This window comes from Patagioenas fasciata, chromosome 5, assembly GCF_037038585.1.
Source record: "Patagioenas fasciata isolate bPatFas1 chromosome 5, bPatFas1.hap1, whole genome shotgun sequence".
Classification (NCBI taxonomy): domain Eukaryota; kingdom Metazoa; phylum Chordata; class Aves; order Columbiformes; family Columbidae; genus Patagioenas; species Patagioenas fasciata.
In genome coordinates, this window is record NC_092524.1 from 70,050,839 (window position 1) to 70,076,867 (window position 26,029).

General features: G+C 45.9%; 1 protein-coding gene across 1 annotated transcript in view; it reads left to right on the forward strand.

The window, feature by feature from the left end:
• MDGA2 (MAM domain containing glycosylphosphatidylinositol anchor 2) overlaps positions 1-26,029 on the forward strand; it is a 286,373-nt gene that overhangs the window by 175,830 nt on the left and 84,514 nt on the right. The window contains exons 5-6 of the mRNA XM_065839695.2: positions 3,335-3,467; positions 20,446-20,715. Coding sequence (XP_065695767.1) covers positions 3,335-3,467; positions 20,446-20,715 — 403 coding nt within the window. The remainder of the gene's footprint in view (positions 1-3,334; positions 3,468-20,445; positions 20,716-26,029) is intronic.

The window sequence follows — 26,029 nt, forward strand, 5'->3', positions numbered from 1 at the left end:
ATAAAATATATCTATATTTTTTTGGTAAAATTATGAAATGGGGAATTATGGGGAGATGCACAGTGAGTGCTACAGGCAGGAGCCCGTTTGAAGCCATTTGGCCTGGGCTCTACCAGCCCAAACCTCTGATTTGGCTGCTCTTTCCTAATCTTTCCCAACACAATGCAAAGTGATTCTGCAGAGCAGTTGCAGCCTAAAAAGCTTTTCAAGAAGGTTAAACTCTATGGCAACTCCCTATTTTTTTTTAATTTTGTTCTGCCTTTCACTTCTTTGGACATAAGTTTTTGTTAAAGAACGACGCGCTTAAAAGATGAGGTGGAAATAAAGGAAAGAAGTGCTTTTCTAAGTCTCCCTCTTCTCGCTCACAGCCACAAAGGCAGACCGGGCCAGATTAGATCAGATTAATTTATTGTTAGCACATTTGCACAGTCTCAGAATAGAAAGGTGGCATATCCTATTGTCTGTGGACAAAAGCGTGTTTTGCGTTTGCAAAAGAAGAGAAAAAAGGCAAAAAGGAGAAGAAATTGTTTCGGAAAGTCTCAAGCAATAACAAGTAAAGACAGAGGTGAAAACTGCCTGGTAATTTGGTCTTTGTAGCACAAAACAACCTGCAACTTTCATAAATAATTTTCAGCTAATGATTTGAGAGCACCTTCATTTTTTCCTTTTATTGTACTTGACAGCTTTATATTGCTGCAGTGGCTTGGTGTTGTACCCAGAAACGTGGAGCCCGGAGCCTTGCAGAGATGAGAATTAGATTACATAGGCAGGTTATTGGTCTCCTCAATGTGATGAGATTATTTTTAATTTAACATGTATGGACCCAGTTTAGCAAAACTGCGGCTTGTTTGCTTGGACTCAAGTGTGTAAACTGGAGTTTAATTAAAAAGTGAGAAACTCCCTTGACGTGAGGCTGCTTGTTTTATGTTTCAATATGGAAATGCTGATGATTACCTTCCCTATCATCTAATAAGAACTTATAAAATATGTCACATGAAATTAGATTTTAAAATATATTTATTTCTTGGTTACCAGGAGCATTCTTCTTGTCTGAGCTGAATTAATGAATAAATCAGGTTTTCCTGTTGATAGACGAAAGTTTATCCATAACCTTTTCACATTCATTGGAGGTCAGGTTGAATGAGTGTATCTTGCTGATGTGCCTACGAAATCCGATATACGTTTATAAGAGGAAAAGGTGTAATTAAAGGTTCAAGTGTCATAAATGTCTACTACAGAGCTCAACATAATAATTCTGTTTATGGTAGGGTGGAAAACAGTAAGAGCTGGTGGGAAGAGAGATGGAGGGATTTGACTTCAGAGCATCAAGAAATAGGAATTTGAGGTGGACTATCAACCTGAAAATCAAACGTAAAGGAAAACAAGTTTTAACACAATTAAATTTTCTAAGGTTTTGCACCTAAAAAAGGCGAGTTTTTCTTTCTGGTATTTGACTTTTTGTATTAAGTCGTAATGCACCTGGAAAACTGGGCATGTGCAAATGAATTCTTGAACTTGGAACAGGTTTTATTTGGTGAGTCGCGTAATGTCGGTTACTTATTTGAACTGCCCTGAGGAAGAACAGAGCAGTGAACAAACACGCACGTTCTCGTCTGTGGGAGTGTTTGAAACACTCAACTTTGCAAAACACAAATCTTGATGCAGAATTTTTTCCTGAGAGTTTGCACCATCCCCATCGCACGTTGTAATTGCGCAGCCTGAGTACCAGATTAAATTTGCTGGATTTACAATAATTATGCAATTAGGCGTAATTAGGCTAATTATCCAAAGCAATGAAGAAAATGTATACATTTTTCTAAATCTCTGCAATCTGGGGACATGATCCAGAACACCATTGTGAGTTCAGCTCGGAGTCCAGTGCTGAGGGGCGAATCGATGGGATGCAGCCGCTCCGTGTTTCCACGACTCCCTGACTTTGATTCTTCTAAACTGGCTCAGACTTCTCTAAACCTCTTCTTAAAGTAGGATCCGTATCTTGAGGTGCAACCTTTCAAAGGCTTGGTCTTGTGAACACTCCATCGGCCTGTGCTTAATTTTAATCACGTAATTTCTGTGGGACTGATTGCATGTACAAAGCACTTGAGTTCCAATACTCCAAACATCTACCAAGCTTGATTTCAAGGACTTTCTTTTCTCTTCTGGCTAGCTCTACTTCTCTTTTATTGTAATTTTTTTTGCTAGATCTATACATACATTTTCACAAACTACCGTATTTTTTCCTTATATAGACCTGGGGAGTTAGCACATATGATATTGTTAAAATAAATGAAATATGTTACTCAAGCTGTGGTAATATTGAAAGTTGCTCAGCTTTAACAGGACATGCGATAATGAACATTCAGAGCCCATTGAGAGCACCTGCATCCCTGGGCTGGGTTCTACTGTCACTTTGTCTAAGCGCGAGGCATTTTTAGCTTATTGCTAGAAACCTAAGCAAAGACTTGAAAGCAAGCAGCTTGAAAGCCTGTGGAGGTTTGTTACTTTAATGCTGGAGTGAATAATGCACAGGTATTGACACATATGGATCTGTCTGATGTTTTTGCAGCCCTGGCGCCGGACACCCCGATGGGCTTTGCTGTGCTCTCTGCTCTGTCCTATGACATCTCTGCGTGCTCAGGATTGTGCGTCTGACGCTCCCTTTGGCTTTTGTTACCGTTGTTGCTAACGATACTGGAAGATTTTACATACATATTTCACAACTTACTTTTTCTCCCGAGTTTCTGGTTCTGCAGTGCCCGTTTCACGTAGCACTGCAGTGCAAATCTCATCTTTTCCAGTTTTCCGAAGGAACTCCTTCATTACATATCCCGTTCAGGTCCCTGCTCCATCATTTACACCGCTGGCTAAAAATAAACTCCATCAGCAGCTCGTTTTCAAAGGAAAACAGCAGGATTTCTGTACCTTGTGATTTTTTTCATCATGTAGATTGTACCCTAAGATATATTATCCTGAATAATGCTGCCATTTGAAAGCCTCTGTCAAACTGATTTCCGTTTTGCTGCTCTTTTTCTTCTGCATTTAATATATAAGTGGGGCTCCAGTTTTAGGTTGTGCTGCCTTTCTTTCGGGTAATTAAATAAAATGTGTTTTCTGGACCACTTCAGCATCTGATCCTGATTAACCACCTCTGCATCTTCCTCTTGCCTCCAAGGACATGGGTTAGTGCTCAATTTAGGTTATGGTTGGACCCGATGATCTTGAGGGTCTCTTCCAACCCAAACGATGTATGATTCTAAAGCCGGTCTGCGTGTATCCCACCCCAGCTTGTCCCTGCACCTCGGTCCCATCCTCACGCTCTCTCTTGCACACACAGGGAGAAACGAAGATCCTGAAGCTGAAGAACCTGCGCCCTCAGGACTACGCGAATTACAGCTGCATCGCCTCGGTGAGGAATGTCTGCAGCATCCCCGACAAGATGGTCTCCTTCCGCCTCTCCAATAAAACAGGTGGGTCCCCCGCAGCCGCCTTCGCCGCTCGTTCGATGTCCCCGTGGTCTTCTCCGCTTTGGTGTCATTCTCTCCAGGCACACGTGACGTGGTAGGCAGGAGCCGTTCAGGAGCAAGTTGGAGCAGCCGTTTGCAAGTGGTTTACTCTTTATCGCCCAAGTTGGGCTTTGAAGAAGAGTTTTGATTTATCGCTCTCAATATTTATGGCTCTCTGGGTTTTATATCAGGATTTACATTTTCCCCCAGTGTCAGGGAGGCTGGTGGTTATGTGTAGAATTCGAAGGAGATTCTGCAGCAAAGGAAGAGGAAGGGGCATCTCAGTCAAGGCTGGATATTAAAACAAATACTCAAATGCTGCTCTCAGTGCTTTGTTGAGAGCTAATTAGTTTGGCTCAATAAAATATTTTAGGAGAAAAATCAACCTTTTTCTATTCTTACATTGATTTAAACAGTCGGTTTTATATGATTGGTTTGATATATTCTTACATCGATTTAAACATTGATTTCTTACATTGATTTAAACACAACTGTTTTCTTTTAGATTTAATTGGCTCAAATGAAAATACTCGAGCAGTTGTGTCGAAAGGCTTTGCAGGAGGATAACAAGGCATTTAGCTGCAGTCTCTGACCGAGCTGTCTTCATGCGGTGCCATTTCTTGTGTGTTTGTTCTTCGCTTTGGACTTGTCCCTGACCAAGCAAACAGTTGTGAATCTCTTTCTCTTCATAGTTATGTCGGTGCTGTGTGTCTCAAGAGCCCTGTGCCAGTGATCGCTCCCAGGGAGTTCCATTGGGTTTTAACTGTCCTGAAGGCTCCGTGTCCAGGATCCGCAGAAGACACAGACACAGAGCCTGAAATAGTTTATAAACCTGACGCCAAAGAGCAAAGTCCTCAGCTTAGGCTTCTAAATAATTAGAAATTCCAGAGAAGCATTTTCTGGAGAGCAGTTCTGCAGCAAATGTTGTAGCATTTGCAAACTTCAGGTTAGATTACTCCGGGTTATACCTTAGTAGCGTATGCCTCTGGGCAATGAAAACAGGTAGTGAATGAGGACAACAGTTGAGGCATTAACATGCTGAGCGCGTCTCAGATGAGCTGTGAATTTCATTCGCACTTGCGCATTTCACGTTATTTCTGTTCTCGTGGCTTTTGTCCAAGGAGTTGCCTTCAGCTTTTGCTGAGTTTCTGGTTGGAGAGCAGGGACGCCCAAACCGCGGTGCGTACCGTTGTTGTGCAAACCCACGCAGAGCGCATCCACAGCTCGGCTTCAAACCAGGAGAGGAATTGCAGTTGGCTCTGAAGGTACCTGGCAAAATGGTTTGGAAGCCCTTAAATTGCTTTCTCATTAATTTTGCCAGGGAAAAATAATAAGAAGAAATCGTAATGTGCGGTTTGTTCTTCATTAGTTGCTCTGGTTTCCTACCAGAAGAGGCATGAAAGGCTGTCTGCCATGGAGAGGTGGGAGCAGCTTCTCTCTCCACACCGGTAGTGACAACTCATCCACCTTCATCCATGAGGACAAAGGATGAGAATCGTTACCGCTCCCATTTGGCAGAGCAATAGTTTTGCTGTTGGAGCCAGAACAGTCCCTGGCCATGTTGGACCTCATCTGCAAAAGGAGTTTATGTTACAATAATGGGGGAACATCAAATAGCTTAAGTGTTCGAAACTGAGGAGAGGTGATCGTGATCTAATTTTGCAACAAGGATGAATTATTTCCAACTTAGAAGTGTCGTGTTTATTTTGGGAGAAGGGTGTGTTGGTACATTAACAGGAATTGCTCTTCTGGAGTAATTTCTGAAGTAAACAAGCCTGAAAAATTGCAAAGATTTAGGCTTTCTCATGAAGAAATTGGTGGCAACCATCATCAAGGGCAAGATTAAATATGTATAGTAATGACTCCAACAACTCATGAAAGACAATGACTGATGCGTTGATGACTCTGAGACACAACTTTTCTCATTTGATGGGACTTCATCTGATACAGAAGTTCATTGTTAGAACTCCACCTGGTGTAACTTAATAGAAATTACGTATATTGTAAATCCAGGGTAATCCAGGATAAATCCCAAGTAATGAAAATCAGAACCTGAACTTGATACCTCTCAATGTGGTTTTGATTTAGAGCTGGAGGCATGTTGTGGAGATGCCCATCTAATGGAAACAAAGGAGAGACAAACAGAAGCATCTGCAAGGTGGTGAACATGCACGATATTTATCGTAAATAATCTGGCTGAAAGTCAGTTTAAATTCCGCTGCAGATTTTGGGATCATGATGTAAAATTGCTGGCGGTTTGTCTGTTCTGCGTATACCAGGTCTGTGAGAACAACTGGTATGAGCAGGTTTTTTTGAACGTGACTGTTCATCGACCAAGGGGATAGCTGAGGTTGCGGCAGCTGTGGGTTTCCATCTCATTCCAGTAGCGATTTGGCTCGCTGGATCCAGGCATTTATTGCAGGACACAGGAACAGCTGCATGGTTTGTCAGGCTGCTTTTGCTGGATTGGGAAGGTTTTTCCGTGCCATGGATGCGCACTCCAGCTTGGGTTGCTCAGGGACATCAGCTGGCCCAGCAGCCAGATGGGCTTTGCGAGGGTTCGTGGACCATCCGTGTGCGGTGGCTCGTCATTCACCTCCATGGAGTGACGTGGTGCTTGTGGGGAAGCGACTGCGCTGCAGGGATTGATTGTCACCGTGCAGCAGGACCTCTGCTCACTGGGACCACAGCTGGTCACGGGGGATCGGTGGCAGCTCGTGCTTGAGGAGCTGTGCGATGATTTAACTCTTGCTGTATGCTCAGAAATCCTTACTGCTCTCAGTGTCCTGCTGCTGCCCTGCCTGCTCTCTGCATCCAGGACCACCAGGGCTACTGGAGAGTGTCCAGAGGAGTCACAGAATGTCAGGGGTTGGAAGGGCCCTGGAAAGCTCATCCAGTGCAATCCCCCCATGGAGCAGGAACACCCAGCTGAGGTTCCACAGGAAGGTGTCCAGGCGGGTTTGAATGCCTCCAGAGTAGGAGGCCATGAAGTTGGTGAAGGTTTGGAGGGGAAGCCGTATGAGGAGTGGCTGAAGTCTCTGGGTTTGTTCAGCCTGGAGAAGACCTCATGGTCGCTGCAGGTTCCTCAGCAGGGAGCAGGAGGGGCAGGTGCCGAACTCTTCTCTGTAGTGACAGTGACAGAGCCCAGGGAATGGCAGAAGATGAGCCAGAGAGGGTCAGTGGGACATGAGGAAAAGGTTCTTCACCCAGAGGTGCTGGACACTGAACAGGGTCCCCAGGGAGGTGTCACGGCCCCAACCTGGCAGTGTTCAAGAAGAGACTGGACAGCGTCCTCAGACACACGAGGTGACCTGTGGGGTTGTCATTGCAGGGACCCGATGTTGCTCCTGGGTCCCTCCAGCTCAGGACATTCCATGATGCTATAAGGTTCTCACATATGACAGTCAAGTCACCTGTTGAACCTTCTGCTTGATAATCTTCCTCTGTTGTTTGAGTTTGGTGTCAGAGTCACACAAACCTGTTTTTCCCCTTTTTTCCCTCAGACGCTCTCAAGTCTCGCCCATTCCCTCCCCAGGAGCTATAGGTGACTCAGGCATGAACAGACACTTGTTTCACGGAGAGCATCGCAGACCCAGGAGCTCTACTGATGCTCTTTAATCCGCAGGGTCATCCACACATCTGTATCCTGTGTGCACGCCCGAGTTGAGAGCTTGGTTTGAGGAACACCAGCCCTGTCTTGGGGTGAATAGTTCAGGTTTCTGTTCAGTGCCGCCTGCCAGCTTCTCCCTGTCACCTTTTTGTTTTCTGTGCTCGCTCCGTCTAGCTGATTATTTGATTGCGTGTCGTGGCATCGCCAGAGTAATAATCAATTACTGTGATAAAACCCATCCGTAGGAAACTTTCTGCCTATTTCTCCTTGAATAATTAGAGAGATAATTAAGCTGATGCCATCAGATGAACATGTATTCATCAGTATACTTTGGACCTGATGCAGGTTTAAAGTGTTACGCGTAGATGTAATTAGGCACACACACACACCCCCTTCATTTAACAGCAGTGTCTTAATTGCATCTGTTCTGAGTCTGAAGCCGCAGACGCCCCACCGTACGTCTGTAGGTGCTGCAGGAGCTCAGGTGCGTTGGCATCATTTTTTCAGACGCGTGGATTTCTTTGTTCCAGCGCACACCAGCTTAAAAGACAAAACCCAAAGTAGGTGTTGTAATGAGAGAAGCTGAGATCATCTCAGCAGCACGTGACCGTGCATATGCCGAAGCCCAAGATGGCAATTAGCAGTAATATTGTGCAGCAGCAGGTAGAGGCACTTGTTGAGCACAGGCCCGCTTTGTATCTAAAGGCAGCTATTACTCTGCAAATGTATTATCTAAATAGATGAGACATTTGAAGGGAAGCAGCAGCGCCGTGGAGTGATTCACCTGCTGCCAGATTGCTGCTGAGTGGCAGGAACAGAAATAGAAGTCAAGATGTGAGGAAGAACAGCAAAGGGGCTAATTTTGCAGCGCTCGTTTGTTTTTAGTAGGCTGAGCCCCTTTGAAATCAGCACGTAGAAGTTAATTTGGACAAGTTAATGCAAGCAGGAGTTGTAAAAGCAAATGCAGCTGCTGTGGAACAAAATCTCAGGGTTATTCTGACAAAGAGGAGCAACCATGACGGTTTTCTCAGTTGATGTGCTTGGATCCAGGCTTTGGGAAGAGAGGCAGCTGTGAGGGGTGTCGCACTGTGTCGTGACCTCCATACTATCTGTCTATATGTCTTATTTTTGTTGCCCTACTACATCCATGCTGTACCCAAAAAGAAATCAAATTGATCCAGTTCTGGGTCCTGTTCTACCCATGGGGCTTTTCTTGAGGTTTCTGCTGTCCCACCTCTGCCCAGTGCCTGGGAGGGCACTCACACGTCTTTTCCCCATTCAAGTTTTTCACCCTCTTAGTGCATTTGTATTCCTGAAATCAGTGAAGTTTTTTCCTCCAAGCAGTTCTTGCAGTTTGAAACGGCAAGAAGCACAAGAGTCAGAGCTGGCAGGAGGGCACAGCGCTACAGGTTGGGTCCAGTTCGGGGCTGCCCCGATAAAGAAGGACAAGGAATTACTGGAGTGAGCCCATGGGAGGGACACAAAGATGCTGAGGGCGCTGGAGCATCTTCGTGATGAGGAGACACTGAGAGAACTGGGGCTGTTCAGCTGGAGAAGCTGAGAGGGATCTGCTCAATGCTGATCAATACCTCCAGGGTGGGTGTCAGAGGATGGACCAGACTCTTCAGTGGTGCCCAACGCCAGGGTGAGGGGCAACGGGCACAGACTGAAACACAGGAGGCTCCATCTGAACATGAGCAGAAACTTCTTTGCTGGGAGGTGCCAGAGCCTGGCCCAGGCTGCCCAGAGCGGGTGTGGAGTCTCCTTCTCTGAGCCATTCAAACCCGCCTGGACCCACCTGTGTGATCTGCTCTGGGACCCTGCGTGAGCAGGGGGGTTGCACTGGGGATCAACAGAGGTCCCTTCAACCCCAACCACCCTGTGATTCTGTGTGCCTTCTCATAGGAATGTCTCCCCAACACCTTTCTCATCCCCTATTCCCACTTATGAGTGTTTTGGAATCACTACCTTGATTCCTTTCTTATACCTTCTCATCCTCTTGCCTTGTCTGTAATAAGACCTTTGGTATGACCTTCCGGTTTCCTCATATCCAGATTTATGAGATGTGAATGATTAGTAGAAAATTGTCAGGACCTTTGAGCTTGAAGAGCAGCAGGATGTCCACCTGGTGGTCATTCGCTCACATCATCCCTCGGGGATCCAAACTGGGAACGATAATGTACAAAATAATTATGAAGGGCCAAAACAGGGGTCTTGACAGGCTGGAGAAAAGGTGAAGCAGCTTCTGTGATTAAAGCAAGCAGACTAAAAGGCAAAACGGTGTTGTGGAAATCGTTGTCTGTGTAAGAACTGATATATGGCTTGAAGACCTATGGCCCGGCCTTAGCCTGGACCACATGCTGCTCAGGAGGTGCTGCTTTTTGGAGGTGCTCAGCAGGAGCAGGTACGGTCTCCTTTAAAAACACAGGGGCTGTGTTATTCCAAGCATAATTCTGCTCTGTGTCAAATAGGAGTTATTGACAGGTGATATTAAAATCTGCCACCAGTTTGCATGTGACTCACTAATTCATCTTCTGAGCTGGGAAAGGTAACTTCAGATATAGCCAGCTCTGAGTCACACACCTGAGTGCCCAGATCTAACAATAACATGAACGGATCCTTTGAAGAGCATTCATTGTTTCAAAGTGTCAGAGGAAAGGAATCATGTTAACCAAGAAAACCACTGAAATTCGGGCTTCCTATGATATTTCTTCTTATATGATTGATTAAAAGCAAATAGAACTTTTACCTTGATCTACAGAGCATTTTTGGTGGCACAGATTAATTTGAAAATGAATATTAATTTGCATATTAGCAGCCGGTTCAGGCTGCTTAGTGCAGGTGATCAGTGATACATAATATTGAGGCTGGTTTTTGGCAGCCTCCAGTATAGAACTAATCCACACCAGTAACTTTTACCAAGAGAGATGAGTATTTCAATGTGTGATATTTTAGCTGTATGACATAGCTCATTCAAATCCCAGCTGAAGCTGGTGTTCTGTCTGGCAAGTGTGGTGGGGAAACAAATTGGAAAAGGCTCAATTCACTTTTAATCTCTCCATTAAGCAGTCGTCTGTCACGATGAACTTGCTTTGTTTCCCCTCATTCAGACAATGCAGTGTAAAGAGAATTATCTCATTTTGAAAAGGAGTATTTCTTGTAGCATCCCCTGGTGTTGTCAGGGTGTGTGACAACAGGATGTGATCCTGCACTAAACCACTTCTCCCAAGGGAAAAGCACCAGGAGCAGAGGAAACGGCCTCAAGTTGCGCCAGGGGAGGTTGAGGTTGGATGTGGGAACAATTCCTTCCCCAAAGGGCTGTGGGGCATTGGAACAGGCTGCCCAGGGCAGTGCTGGAGTCACCATCCCTGGAGGGCTGGACAGACGGACATGAGGTTCTCAGAACATCAGGTGGGTTATGGTTGAACTTGATGATCTTGAGGGTCTCTTCCAACCAAAATGATTCTCTGATTCTATAACATTTTGTATATGTGAAGATGGTTATCTTGTCCCATCTCTTCCGTTGGATAACGAAGTTGGCTCCTCATTTTTTGTCTCTGGGTCACATCCTCTCTGCCTCACACTGTTCCTGTTGATCTCTGCCCATCTCCTTGGTGAAGTTCAGGACATGTAGAGCGCTCCACCACACCCAGCGCCATAACCATGGGGTTCAACACAGGGCTTGTTCCATACGTTTCCCAATGAAGTTCTTGTTTATGCATCCCTGCATGAGAACTCCCTTTTAGCGAGCACACATTGGCAATATTTGCTCTGTGTCCAGGTCACTGTCCACAACCCTGAGGGGCCTTTCTCTGCAGCTCCTCATTAGCCAGTCATCCCAATCTACTAATTGTGTGGGTGATTGTTGCTGTTGCGAGACAGGGTTTTTCTCACCTAACAAGCAGTCTGCAAGCTGAGGTGTCTGTAGTGCACTGGCTGTTCAGGGAGCACTGAACCCCAAAGAGCAATTAATGTTTTTGGAGAGCAGGAATTGTGCTTTGGGGGTGCTTGTATCTCATCGAGACACATGAACTCGGATCGCCTGCCTGACTTCGGATGGTAGAAGTTAGCCAGGATGAATTTAAGCCTACGTGTGCAACCCTGCATCTAAATATAGTGAGGAAGGGGAGGGTTTCACGATGGGGTTAAGCTGATTGAGCGCTAAAGGGAGGATCCTGCCTTCCCTTCGTACCCTCCTGATAAAACGTCCACAGGATGAATGGTTCATACAGTGTGGGAGCTGGGAGCTATTGTAGTCGTCTCCAGAGCGTAACCACCGAGGAAGTGCTCTGAATAGCAAACGTACCCGCCTCCCTTCCTCCCCGGCAGAGCCATCAATGCCACATCTGTGCGTGAACGGCAGCACGAGCGGAGCGCGAGTCATCAAAGCGCTGCTGCTGCGGGGTGAAAGCAGCCGGGCAAACCGGGAATAAAGAGATGAGTCATCAGAGCTGCCTCCCCGCCGGCTGAAAAACTGAGGATTTCAGGAAAAAAATGAAACAACAACTTGGAGGAGGAAAGCAAAGACTATTGAGGATAGAGGGGGAGTGCAGGGTTACCTGCCTGGCTCTCCAGGCCAGCTCGCTCACACATATGTGAGCATAGAAACACCGAGTCGAGCTGAAAATGGAGCTTGTTAAGTATAATCTAATTATTTGCTTCATTTCTTTCCTCTAAGTCCCCTCTCTGCTTCCCCTGCAACGTCGTAATTTTCCATTTTTGGTAGTGTGCCTGGACAAAATGAGCTTGTACTTTACTCAACTTTTAAGGCTCTTTATTGTGGTGGCAAGTCCAGGGGAAATGGAGGAATATAAGTTGTTGTTTTGGTGGGGTGGGTTGGTTGGTTGGTTGGTTGGTTTTTATCTCTGACCAGGTAGCACATTCAGATTGGGCAGTGATTGCTGATACATGGGGGGTACTTGCACCCCAGGCTGAGCTTAAGACACGCAGACTAAGGAGTGGCTCTGGCAATCGTGGGGGGAACAAACCTCCCCTTGGAGCTGCAACAGGCCTGGGGGCTTTTGGGAAGATGAGAATATGTGTGTCAGAGTAAACCCTAAACCACTTGCAATACTGAAAGGTAGTTTGGGAATGCATTATGTCGCTAATTGTGTGTGTTGAGTCAAAAAAAGCACAGATGCCTGGAAGAACCGGGATTTGAGAATTTTGCCTTTCCATCTTGTGCCTCTGGAAGTGCTGGCATTTTAAAGGCAGTAGAAATGGGGAAAAGAGCATGTAAAACAGAACAAAGGTTGAGGTGGATAGTAAATGTGTTAGCTGTGTCTAAACATAAAGTTTTCTAGAATTGGAAGTCATTAGAGCAGGAGTATTTTGCTACTCTTGCCCATGGATTGCGTGCAGCACCTGGACAAGACGCCACTGAAGTTAAGAGCTCTACATATCTGGTCACTACTTGACAGTGACTATAAAAAACATGTTTATAGTGAGGGTGTTTGAGCACTGGCACAGGCTGCCCAGAGAGGTTGTGGAGTCTCCATCTGCTGAGAAAGTCAAAAGCCATCCGGATACAACCCTGGGCAACCTGCGGTAGGGACCTCCAGAGATGCCTCCAACCTCAACCAACGAGTAGGACTGTCAGCAGTCAGAAGGTTACAGCTGTCTCAGTAGCAACAGAGAGGGTAGAATTACAACTGTTTGGGTTGGAAGGACCTTCCCAGCTCCCCAGTGCCACCCCTGCCATGACAGGGACATCTTCACCAGCTCAGGTTGCTCAGAGCCCCGTCCAGCCTGGCCTGGGATGTCTCCAGGGATGGTTCAGCCACCACCTCTCTGGGTAAAGCAGAAGAGGATGGGTATATAGAAATTATTTCCATTGGTGTTCAGTTTTGGGGTGGTTTTTTGTTTAATTTTTGATTGGAGATGTTTTTTAGGGCGCTGTTGGTTGGGTTTTTTGAAGGACTATTGATGAAACGAAAGGACCTACTGTAATGCAGTGTGATGTGGCAGTGTGGTCAATGAAAAGTGTATTTTTACCCTGTAATTTAAAATCTGGACTTCAGCTGGGAATTATAATCTATTCTTTTTTGAACTTGACTGAGTAAATAAGTCCAGAAATGGTGCTCCCAGCCCAGCAGGGACCTCAAATGTTCTCGCTTTTTGCTCTGACTTGAAAGGGACTATTCATAATGTGTATAGTTAGGAGTATATGCATTGTATTCCTGCAAGAAATTGTGGCTGTAAATTAAGCAGATGCATACACACAAGTATATATGAAAGTATAATTCAATTACGTTCTATTACTTCAGTTCTGCATATGAAATAATTCACAAAACTGGAGGAAATAATGTCTTTTCATTTTTATTCATCGTAGATGAGTCAGTTGTCAAGGACACGACTTTCTGCCTCCACTTTGGTATTGCTATTAAAGTATTAGTTTTCCTTTGCATTCCCAGTAATCCCTAAAGCCAATTGTGACATTTTCTCAAATCCATATACCCACTCTAAATACATATATTTATCTCACTGTAATTGTAACGTCCATTGGTGCCAGATTTTTTCCCATTTGCTGTTGATGACAGATCTTTTTCCTCCCAGCGTAGTACCTGTCTCAGACACTCATCCCAGGCAGCAGCACTTGGCTTCTCCATCGTTCAGCGAAGCTCAGCATCAGGCCATTGATTAGAAGATGTTTCCAGTCTCTGCCCATGATGCCGCGGCAGCTCCGCTTGAGCTGGAAGCATCTTCTTGTAGAGCTGGGCTCTTAGGTCAAAGGTGCTCAGTAAAGTGACATTGGTAAGGGTGTATTTTAGGGCGTTAATGATGACTTAATGATCTGAGAAGCTGTTGCCCTGGTCACTAATCGAAACCAGGGAGTGTTGCGTGCTGCGTTACTGCTCTGTGAGGACTGGTGTGTGTTGGAGCCACGTTTTATAATTAATCTCCATCTCTGTTGTCAGTGCCTCACTTGTCGTGTGCACACGTGTTAATACTAGGTAAAACAAAAATAAAATTGATGCCATTCTGATCTAAATTCTCTGTAGTTACATGGCTAGCGGGGCCGTGCGTTGTGACCCCGCGTGGTTCCCGTCGCACTTTGTCACCCGCGCTGTTGAGTTCACAGCCAGGCTCCGCAGTCCCATGAAATGCGCTGGACATGAGAGCAAAGTCGCTTGACCGAGGACGCAGCTGCAATGTGAATGGGGCCCGCGCCGTGTCCCTCGGCCTCAGTAGCGCCTTGTTCCTGGCGGGCTGGGCTCGCCGCGGCTCTGTGGCCGCCTTTGTCCCCCGGCAAACCACCCACCGCTCGGAAATGTGGGACCAGCACTCAGAACCCCTGACTCCTGAAGGGCAGAAAAGATGCAGAGAGCTTTTGAACACTCAACCGTTCCCATGGCCATGTCCAAATACAATATTTGCAAAGCTTGTTCCGTGCGCTCGCCCGTGGAGATATTTACCAAAGCTTGCTGTCGTTTGATAATGAATTTTATTATTCCTATCAAAGAGTTGAAGGAAAGTGTCCGCTGGGCAGGTTGCCAGGCTGGGTCTCTGCTGGCTCCAGGGTGGAAATTTGGGCTGGGAGATGCTTTACTTGTCCAATCTGGATGTCCCAGCGTTCATCTCGTTAATGCTGGTGGCTGTTGGTCACCTAAGCCAGACCTCAGCCAGGGTGAGGCTTTGGAAGCGGCTATGAGGGTCGTAACACACTTTGTTTAGTATTGTCTGCTTCTGGCAGGGACATTCTGGGTGCATTAGGAATTCTGTATAAATGTATAAGATTGCATAGGTGCGCACCTCCTGTGTTTCTGTCAGCTTTACTGCACAGTTGTGTTGGTTCTGATGCTCAACTTTCCAAATTGGTACTGATCAATGCTTAAAACTCTAAAATCCACCACTCTTCAACTCTACATGAATTTGAGGATGTTGGTCCTGTATCTGTGTGTCCGTCTGTGTCAGCGTGTCTCCATGACCCATTGGTTTGTGATATGAACAGATGGAGCTCTGGGGCTATGGGGGAGGAAACGAAAAAATTCAGATTAGTTTGGAGAGGAGATGAATAGGAAGGAAGACAGCAATGACAATGCAAGATAAACTAAATCCAGAAGAACATAGCAGTGGAAAAGAATAAAACATATCTCTACCTTTTGATGGAATTTTGTGGGATCTGCAAGATCTAAGCAAAAGCTGAGGGGCTCATCCTTGTGCCAGGAGACTGCTGTTCAGCAGAGGGAACTTCTGGGCTGTTGCAGTTGCACAACTTGTCTTTTGATTGCCCATCCACCTGCTGAGCTCTGGGGGCTTTGAAGCTCTTCAATTGTACAGCGTCTTTCGTGGAAGAAGAGCCCTGTGTGCACGTGGCCACCAACCTCGGTGAAAATACATTTTGTTAAACGGAATCAAGGTTGGAGGCATAAATTGCTGCCTTACTGTCACTGCAATGCATGTCTTTGCAGATTCTCCCGGTTGGGACCATGTGGAAGCTTGTTTGTAAGGATGCGAGTGATTTCTTGAGCCTCTCACTTGTCTTTCTGCTCCCCTGGTTGGTGCAGATGCCATTGGGTAAATCCACTTGCACCGTGGGGGCTGAAGCCTGACTCCCCAGAGCAAACCCAGCCCATTTCAGACTCGTACCGGGAATACGCAAGCGCATGTACTCGTTTTTACAAGTGTGATTTAGTAAGAGTCAGATCCGTGGGAGAAGTCTTTATCTCCTCTTCCTTCTGACTCAATTACATGATTTCCTTCTATCTAAACAAATATCACAGCTTGAGCTGGGGCTTAATAGTGGGTCTCCTGGTTGGAGTTCAATCATGTTAGATGCTTTACAAATGCAAAGAATGTATTAACGCATACATTGTCCTTTTGAATCGGGTCTCATGTTTGTCCTTAACAGGAGCCTGTAGGAGAGGTTTCAGAGGAGTGCATAGAAGAGCTGTGGTAGACAGATATATAATAGTCTGCCCTCCCAGTCCAGAAAAAGATACCATTTTATGCCCTGAAGCACGAGTTTTATTCATCCTTCAACAATATTTTGGTATAATCATCAACTATTATAATTGCTCAGGATCATCTTGTCATCTTTATAAATGCCTCCCCCATTTTTTAATCATGCTGCCCCACGAGAAAATGAATTACACATTTTAGATTCATGCTGTATATCATGGTTAGCCCCGAAAGTTTGCAAATAAATAGAAGAGACAACAAATCCATTTTAGAGGGGGATTAGACCAAAATTTCAGTTTTCTGAAGGTGCAGGGATCTAAGAGGATTTGCAGAACACTGGGATCAATGTGAGGTTAGCACAGGGATGTTGTTAAAAACAACCATTTCTGCCCATTCCCGTCTGTAGACTCCTGATGCATTTGTAAATCCTCATCCTAAAGGTGGGATTGATGTCACCTGTCTTCTGCCATCTGAGTCTTACCTGTCTAGATTAAACTGATCTTTGGGATTTGCCTGCAGTCAACAGGGAGGGATGGATAGCACAGGGGAAGACTCGGCCCAGAAGGTAGCTCGAGGTAGATAAGAGCAATTGGAGTTTTGCAGGACCTCCTGCTGTCATTGAGACTCGAACAGGGAGAGATCTCACGTGATAGCGAGCTCTGACATGAGCTGGTCCTAAACTTAGTGTCTAACAGATGATTGCTCAGAAAATCTGGAAGAGAGAGAGATTCTACAACAACCTGAGCAACCCAGTCCAGCACTGTCCCTACAGTTACATGGAATTTTGCCATTGTGCCTTTGTTACTGCTTTCTGTGCTTTGTGTTCCCGCTCTGTGTTGAGAAGCAGCTGTTTGCAGCTGCACTGCTGCAGCATCCTGTGGGGAGCAGTAAGAGTGTTCCTCCGGTTTGGGGGGAAAAGCATTTCTGGATGGAGTCAAACAGGGAAGCTATCTGGGAAAGCAGGCCTGCAGAATCCCTGTATGCTGTTAATTAACCCAAGTCAATTAATACAGGTCTTCCAGCAGGTGACTGTACTTGTGATTTAGCCCCATGTGTTTCCGCATCTACGTCTGGGCAGATGTAGAGAAGTGAACACAAGCACCCTCCAACTTTGAGCTTTCTGCCACCCCATGGTGTACGTGCGCATTGCTGGAGCTACCGAGCATTTGGGATTTTCACCATTTGCCTCCTTCATTCCCTGGCTGACTCTCCCTGCTGCTTTTTCCCTCTCCCTTTTATTTCTGAAATAACCAGAGCCATGATGAGAAACCGGGGGTCGCCCGCTCGTGTTTGGCCCATGAGCAGTTGGATGTTGATGACCATCTTTCCCCATCCTTGAGCTCTTGTGGCCAGGAAGCCAATGGTACCTGGGGTGGGTTAGAAGGGGGTGGTCAGTAGGTCAGAGAGGTTCTCCTGCCCCTCTGCTCTGCCCTGGGGAGACCACACCTGGAATATTGTGTCCAGTTGTGGCCCCTCAGCTCCAGAAGGACAGGGAACTGCTGGAGGCAGTGTGTACATGACAATAAATCAGTCAAACAGTGCAGTAGACCCTGTTCTATCCTCAGTTTCACAATAAAGCTGAAAATAAGAGGTTGTGTGTTACTGGTGCATTGTGATATCATGCTGATTACCTATAGGGCTTCAAGCAGAGAGAACCATCAAAATAATAGCTCGTTGTTGCTTGTATTCATATTCTATTCATAATAGGTGTTTGACCCTTTATATGCTACACTGAGTTTCATTTGCTGGAAACCTTAACATCCCTTATGAATTTCTTAATATTCTTTAGTTGAGATCAGGCTTCTAACAGTAATAGTTGAGTGTGTTGCTGAGTTTTTGTTTGTTTGTCTGGCGGTATAGGTTGTACTTAAGCAGAATGTATGGTGTAAGAGAAATTGCGGTATGCAGACCATCATTTTCATGTACTTTACTGTTTCAAGTGCTGTGATGAAAAGGATGTATCACAGCATTTTTATCCCATCGACTGCTTTGTCTGTCTACCTGAAGGATGGCAAAGGGCCTCCTTTCATCTGTGGGATTATGAGGCCATTGCGGTAAACAGCAGCACCAGGTTGGGTTGACGTTGTTGGAGCTTTCATCTTTCGTTCTCAGTTTCGAAGCATTATTTGTGGTTCTGTTGCTCCCTGTCTCATGACCTGATGTTCAGTGGGAGCCGAGAGCCGTTCCTTACCCAAGTAGTTCAGGAAAAGTAATTAAACTCGAGAGGGAGGGAGGGACAAAGAGGGGCCAGTGGTGCTACGTTTTGGTTGATGATGACCCTTCAGGTCTGGAGCTCAGTTCTGGTTGCACAGCGGGTATCTGGACCCCCATTTCTGCCACCTTCACCCAAGCAAAATCTTCTTAAGCATGAAACATGACATACTGCCTGGTTTCATGCCTCTAATCCCAAAGCAGGGGTCCATCAGGTGACGGATGCATCAACTGATGAAAGAATATCAGGTCGGAGACGCAAGCAAAGGGACACGGTTAGTGGGCAGTGCTGACTTGTTTGCTGTCTGTATTTTTAGCCATTTTCTTCACCTTTAAGTTGGTTACATGAGCCCAGTAATTTATTGTGGGGAGTGTATGTGGGGTGTCGAGGCGAGAGGAGCTGGAAGAGGCGTCTTTGCTCTCCTGGGGTGTTTCCCAGCCTGTTCTCTGTGCGAGGGCTGCTATAAGTGAAGTGCTCCCGCTTCTGAGTGCAGAGAAAGCTGATTCCTCTGGGGTGAACTCCAAATAGAACAAACTCGTGTTTTCTAGTTGACTCATGTATTTGCCTTTAGTGATTAGTGTGTATTCCTTTAATATTGAAATAAGATTCATATATAAAGCAGAACACACACAAGAATACCTCTGTAATAATGAGGAGAGTGATATCATTTTTGGGTGTAACATTTTTATTTCCTTTCTTTTTCATTGTCAGGTTTTCTGGTATTCTTTGCCCAGACTTTCAATCCTTCACCTTTATGCTTGTGTTTATTTAGTGTTGCAGCTTTTCCTGTCCTAGTAATATGTATTTATATGTTGGCTCATGCTTATGCAGTTTAGGGTATACCTTCAAGCAAAGGCTGAATTCAACAAGGGCAGAACCCTCAACACAAATTACAGGGGATGTCACAGCTCAGGTTATGATTTTAAATTCCAGCATTCAAAATGAATTGCCCTGTCCCTTCATGCTGAGCATTTCTGGTGCTCGTCTTCTGCAAGTATTCCATGGAAAAGAAGAGAGAATGAAACGTAACCACTTTCTTCCTCTTGAGCATCATCTTCCCTTTAGCCTGTGCTGCAGTGTAGCTCAGCTGGTTTGGTGGTCCTGCCCAAGGGAAGCCCCTCTAGCTGCTCATGGGATATTTCATGGGGATTCTCTTATTCTGTTATGAATAGGGACCCAAGTCTGCAGCTCTCCTGCATGTCCATGGGAGCTGGAGCCCTGGTCTCGCTGTCTGTCGACACATGCAGGGAAAAAAAGCCTCTGTGCTGGATTCCGCAGTGTCCCGGTGTGTCCTGGTGTGCGAGGAGATGGTGTCCCAAGGGACACAGCTCTTCCCAATTCAACAGACCCAACTCAGACTCTACAAATCAGCTCAGTTGGCAGCCAAGTCCCAAGGAGCTCATTGGGGAGGCAGGTGGATTAAGAGGGCTGGTTTTCAAAGGGTAGGATCTGACTGGAAGAGAACAACACGCTTTCCATGCCAAATAAGGAGATTGTTACTAATTCCTTTCTTCTGGGGTTTAAAAACCAGCGTGCTGGCACCTGTCCCATACATTATATCTTACTTCCCCAGCACAGCTGCAGGGTTGTCCATATGTAAATCCTCATCTGCAGTTTGACAGCAAGGTGAGAGGTGATGAGAGGCTGAGAGTGTTCAGCTGGAGAAGGGAAGCTCCGGGGAGACCTTTTTGTGGCCTTTCTGTGCTTAAAAGGGGCCGATAAGAAAGATGGGGACAGACTTTTGAGCAGAACCTGTTGCAATAAGACAACAGTGATGGTTTTAAACTAAAGGAGAGAGATTCAGGCTGGACATGAGGAAGGAATTGTTGGCCCTGAGGGTGGTGAGAGCCTGGCCCAGGTTCCCAGAGAGGTGGTGGATGAACCATCCCTGGAGACATCCCAGGCCAGGCTGGACGGGGCTCTGAGCAACCTGAGCTGGTGAAGATGTCCCTGCTCATGGCAGGGGTGGCACTGGGGGAGTTGGGGAGGTCCCTTCAACCCAAACCGCTCTATGATTCAGTGACTGAGCAGGGTGAGAAACTGAGAAACGTGGTGTCGGGGGAGCATCAGGATGGGGAGCACCCTTCTCAGAGGGCACGTAGTCGTGCAAAGAACGTTGTAGCTGAAGTGCCTTTGCTCATCTCAGTTTTCTGTTTGGGACTGGGCAATACCACAGACATAGCCCCGCTACACCTTCCTCTTCCTCTTGTGTTTTGCAGCATCCCCTTCAATTAAGCTTCTTGTGGATGACCCGATAGTGGTGAACCCTGGAGAAGCGATCACCCTGGTCTGCGTGACGACGGGAGGGGAGCCAGTCCCCAGCCTGACCTGGGTGAGGTCTGCCGGCGTCCTGCCCGACAAGACAGTCCTGAACGGCGGCACTTTAACCATCCCTGCCATCACAGCAGAAGATGCTGGCACCTACAGCTGCATCGCCAACAACAACGTTGGGAATCCTGCGAAAAAGTCCACCAACATCATTGTAAGAGGTAAGCCGAGCTGGCCAACTAGTGGCCTTTACCTTGGAAGGTGAATTGAATCTTAATCTGACGGGATAGCAGTGCTCACATAGCAGTGTCCTATGTTTCTGGTAATCTCTAATAAGGTATATTAGTGCTGGTTTCAAATAGCCAGTGGCCCTTGCGCTTAGCTCAAATGTCTTAGCTGGAACATGAGTGGCATGGTGCCCCTTTATATTGTGGAGGTGCAGCAGCTCTCCCATCCACATCGGGGACAAATGGTCTCCAAAGGGCACCGTCTTTCCTGGACATGCTGTCCTGGCAGCAAATGCATCCCACGCTCCTGGAGATGTCATTACCCACTTCACCTTCATCTTCCTCGTCATCGGCTGAACATGTTACTAAAATTAAGGTTGTTGTGCACGCTGTGAATCTGCTGCCATCAGACGACTTGCTCCCCGGGTAGGAGCTTTAGATTAGTACTTATGCTTTAATTATACTGAATAGTGGGATAAATGTCTGTCTGAGATAAAAGTGAGAGAAGAGTGCTTGCAGAACAATTACTGCCAGGTGGAGGGAAACTCTCCCCGGTTGTTTATCGCGTTCTGGATAACCCCAGGGACATGGGCGGTTGGTTTGGAGAAGGAGTTCGATTGCCTGATGGGCATCATCAGAGTGGATTAATCTACCTGAACTAAACAGTTCATCTGAAACCAATTTTCTATAATCTAATCTCCGAATGGTAGAGAAACATAAGCTCCCATTTTATAGGAACTTAAATAATAGCATGTGATTAATCATACTCAGGAGAAACTGCTGTATAAGGAGCCAGTGGTGTGAATATTTTATGAGAGCCATAACCCCTGTTCACTTCTTATTGCCCAACATATCACGCTCTTCAGCAGGACGAGGAATGAGAAGCTATTTCTGTGCTGGGGGTCAGGGAGGGAACATTGCGTCAGCCCAGGTCTGCAGAGGTTTATCAGGAGACATCCCCAGATTTATTTGTAATACCGTATTTCCATTTGAATTTCTGACATTTGACTCTGGGGTGCTGTTGTCAAGAGGCAGAAGCAGCCGTGTTTCAGGAACACCGCATCGACTTCCATTTGCTGTGATTTACAGTGGCGATGAGGTGGCGAAGGGGAGACACGAGCAAAACGCACGCTCAGAACAAGCAAACGGAAAAGGCGGTCTTTGTGTGAAAAGAAATCTGAGTATTTTAATTGACCTGGCAGACAGCACCACAGAGCCCAGAGGAAAAGCCAGAGCCCCTCACTCCCTGCACACACACATTTCATGAGTCACAGAATCATAATATGCCCTCACACTTTTATTTCTAGAAGACCGTGTCTGTGAGATGCCCAGGAGCTGCGAGATGTTCAACAAAATATCATTAAAGCATTTGAGGTGAATTTTTTCTTGCTTTCCTCTGCTGTGTGGCCCTGTTAATTCTGAGAAGGGACCACAACGAGGAGCAATCCTTTAAAGAAACGAAGCATAGCTCTCTCCGAGCCCCATGCATTGCTACCTGCTAGCATTTCCCCTTAGTATTGCTGCTAAAGGGGAAAAACTGCCTTTTAGGGAAAAAAAATCTTTATTCCAGTCTTGGTTGATTTATCTTTACTAAATTGATACTGAGCTTAAGAGGGAAATATCAGAGAATTCGTATCAGAGAGGTGTTTGGTAAATGGAGTTCCCATCTTCTGGCAGGTGGACAACCAGTGCAGGGTTAGACAATAATCCCCTCATTTTACCCAGCCAGAAATGTAAAGTTGTTTCAAAGCACCGTCAGGACTCAGATGAAATTGGTTCCATTTAAAATGCAGTAAATTTCACTGTGCATTTATCTACACGTGCCCTTATTGTACGTGTGTCATTCCATGCTGTGCCTTACCTTCAGCAGCTCTTGGTTTTTTAAATGTTCTTTTCCTGGGCATTTTCCTATCTTTGTGACTACCCTCCACATTGAACTCATGGTGAGTGATGCCATATGGCCGTCATGCATTTTAAAATAATTAAAAAAAAATCATCTGTGTCAAGGTTTAAGGCAAGGCGGCAATAAACCGAGGCAGACGCTCCCTGTTATCCCCTTTACCTCCCGCCACCCCTTCCTTTAGGTCGGGAAGATGATAAGAACAGGAGCTCACCAGAGGCAAATCAGTGACCGTGTGCTGCTTACCTGTCGAGGTTCTAGTGAGATTTTGTGAAATACATCCATTTTAAAGAAGGCCATTATCATGTTAACTGCCCCCAAAGTTATTGCAAAATATTTCATTCCATCAAAGGCATTGTCATCCATCGAGGCGTCTCAGGTCAAACCAGAGAAAGGAGAAATTCTCTTTTATTTCAGCCAAGCTGGCTGCTCACCAATTCTAATTAGGAAAGTTTCTTTCTCAGTATCTTCTTTAGATTAATGAGTTCTTTAAATGATTGCGAGTCTGCTGGCATTTGAGTATTGGTGGGTGTTCTCATCAGTGGCGTCTTCACGTCCGGCTCTCAGCCTGATGATTACATCGGCTTCCCAGAACGTATTTCTAGACAAACCATTAGAAAGCAAAGGATGCTCTGAGGGAATCTTGACTCTTCTTGAGAAAACTCGATACTCTTCTCCTTCTCTTAAAAAGAAGAAAACCTCCCATACCTGATGTGTGTATTTTTTGCTTGTTTGGAGGATGTTCTGGTTTTCTGGCTTTTCTATGGGAGAGATAAAACATGTTGTTCTGGTGCAATGGAAATAATTTGTTGTGAAATCCAGGATGGGGGAAATCTGGTGCACTTGCTTCCAAGTTCTTTCCCACCCCAAATATTGCTGTTAATTTGCTTTCATCGTGAATTTGTCACCATGTACCTCTGTCGGTCTCAACGAGAGGTAAATGATAATCAGTCTTCCTATGGACATTGCGTTAATTAGAATTAGAACCTTGTTTACTTGCAGCCCTTGGGCCAACACACGTGGTGTGTTCTCCATGTCCCACTCGTGCCCAGATGTGGAGGGAGGACTTGGCCTTGTTGGCTGGACCTTGGTGGGTAGACGTGTCACCTGTGATGTGACCCCAGGCTCGGTTCCTCGCCGTGGTCTGGCATGGGACGTTGAACATCCAGGTTATCCCGTGTCCCAGGAAACTCCTCTAGCCTGAGGATCTGTTAGGCTTTGCTCTTGGAGGTTATTTTACTCCTTTAAAGCAAAAGGCATTAGAGAAACGGTAATTTTGGCCTTGTAATCCTTAAAATACTCCGTAAAAGCATGATCGTCATGCTGCTGTACAGATTTTGGGTGACAATTGGAAATGTCAAAAGAGGTAGGAATCAAGATAATCACGTGCCTTCTGGAAAATGATACATTTTCAAACATGACTCAAACTGGATACTCAGAACAAATGCTCCAAAGACACCGCAAAGGGGAAAATGGAAATAAAACCTCGCTCTAGCTACCAGTATGTCAATGAAAAATTAAAGACTTTCAATGATGGAGGATGTAAGGTGTCTCCTCCACCCACCAAGAGAGCAAAAACTGCTGGGTTGCATCTTTGAAGGACAACTGAGCCTCAGATGGGGAAACAGGTAGAGACAGTTCTTGAAGTACAGAGCACCGAAATGATTTGGGTGTCAGCGCCAGCTCAGATTTGTTGCTTCGTCAGCAGATTCTCCCATTACCCGCTTTAAATAGATCCCTTGGTCTCTTCCATTGTGACTGCAATGGGTGTTTTTAATGCCAATTGACTCAGTGGGACTTTTCCATTCTGCGAAGAAGAACCGTAATGTCTGGAGTTAATTTTTCAAAGGGGTGGGATTCCCTGTCAGTTTAAATATAAAATAATAATTCTAAATGACCTGTGCTCAACATGAGCACAAAAGCTTTTGCTGAACAAAAAGCACTCTGGGGAAATGCATTTGAAGGCTGAGATTGCTGAGAGTACCTATGCCATTACGCCTTTAAAAATGCATGTGAACTGTGTAGCAGTGATTACTAAAAAGAAGATAAAAAAAAAAAAGACGCAGATTGTGAAATAAATGAAATTTTTATTGCTTTTGCGATAGATTTAAAAAAGAAAATCCTGTAATGTGTTATTTCTACCGTCCGTTCTCACACACCTGCTTACCCGTCTGCCTTCCTGTGATGGCTGTTCATCCCAGAGCCTTATTTAGGAGTTTCCTCAATTGGTTTAGAGCCTTGGATCACGTAAGGGATAAGAACAAGTGTCTGGTTGTACATCAGCACGCCTGCTCTCACCTCTTCAAGTGCCAGAACGGAGGCAGAGCTCCCAGGTTTTATCCAAGAGGTGGAAATTGGGTTTTAGCGGCCCTGGTGACAGTTGTCATGTTGTTTGCTGGTGTCACCTGTGTCAGTGCAGCACTGGATGGGGATGCCGACTCCAAGCATAAATGTTGCGTTTTCTGTGCAACGAGCAGAAGGACCTTCTTTTCCCTTCATTATTTCCCCCTCTGTCTGTGATCTGGGCAGGTCTCACAGCAGACTGATGGAACCAGTGCTTTTCTCATGGCTGGAGAACGCCAAAGGCCTTGGCAAGCATCCATATACATAAAACAGATATTACTACACCACAGAGAAGTGACGACCGCCGTTGACTTCCTGATGAGGGACTGTGCGGGCGCGTGGAGCTGTGTTGCATGGAGCTGTGTTGCGTGGGGGCTGTAGGTCACCGGCAGGGAGGAGGTCCATGGGATGCTCCTGTAGGGTGGAACCGCAGCAGCCCCCGTGCTGGGCTTCAGCATCCATTGATGGTCGTGCTTTCCTTGGGGCAAACTGGAAACCAAGAGTGATTTCATCGGAGTACCAAGGTTGTGAAATTCATATTCCAGAAGGACCTTTCTGGGTCATCCAATCCAGCTGTCTTTATCCCCCAGGCAATCGTTTCATCTCTTCTCTTCTATGACCAGCTCCACCTGTGGTCATACGATCTCTTGATTGTTTTCTTCTAGCATCCAGTGGTCAGTTTTGGGCCCCTCACACCAAGAAAGGCCTTGAGGTGCTGGAGCGAGTTGAGAGAAGGGAACGGAGCTGGTGAGGGGCTGGAGCACAAGTGTGATGGGAGCGGCTGAGGGACCTGGGGGGTTCAGCTGGAGAACAGAAGCCGAGGGGAGACCTTATCAGCTCAAGTTGCACCTGGGGAGGTTGAGGTTGGATCTGGGGAACAATTTCTTAATGTTAAGCAATTTACTTGGCTTTTGGAGCATGAGGACACTTTATTCCAAAAGAAGAATACCAGCCAACTGTGATTCTTCCACCAAGAAACGCACCCTGTGAGTGAGATGTCAATGAGACAGGTTTTAGGCTGGAAAGCCTGACCTTGCAGCATGTTGCTACAATCCCAAGTTACCA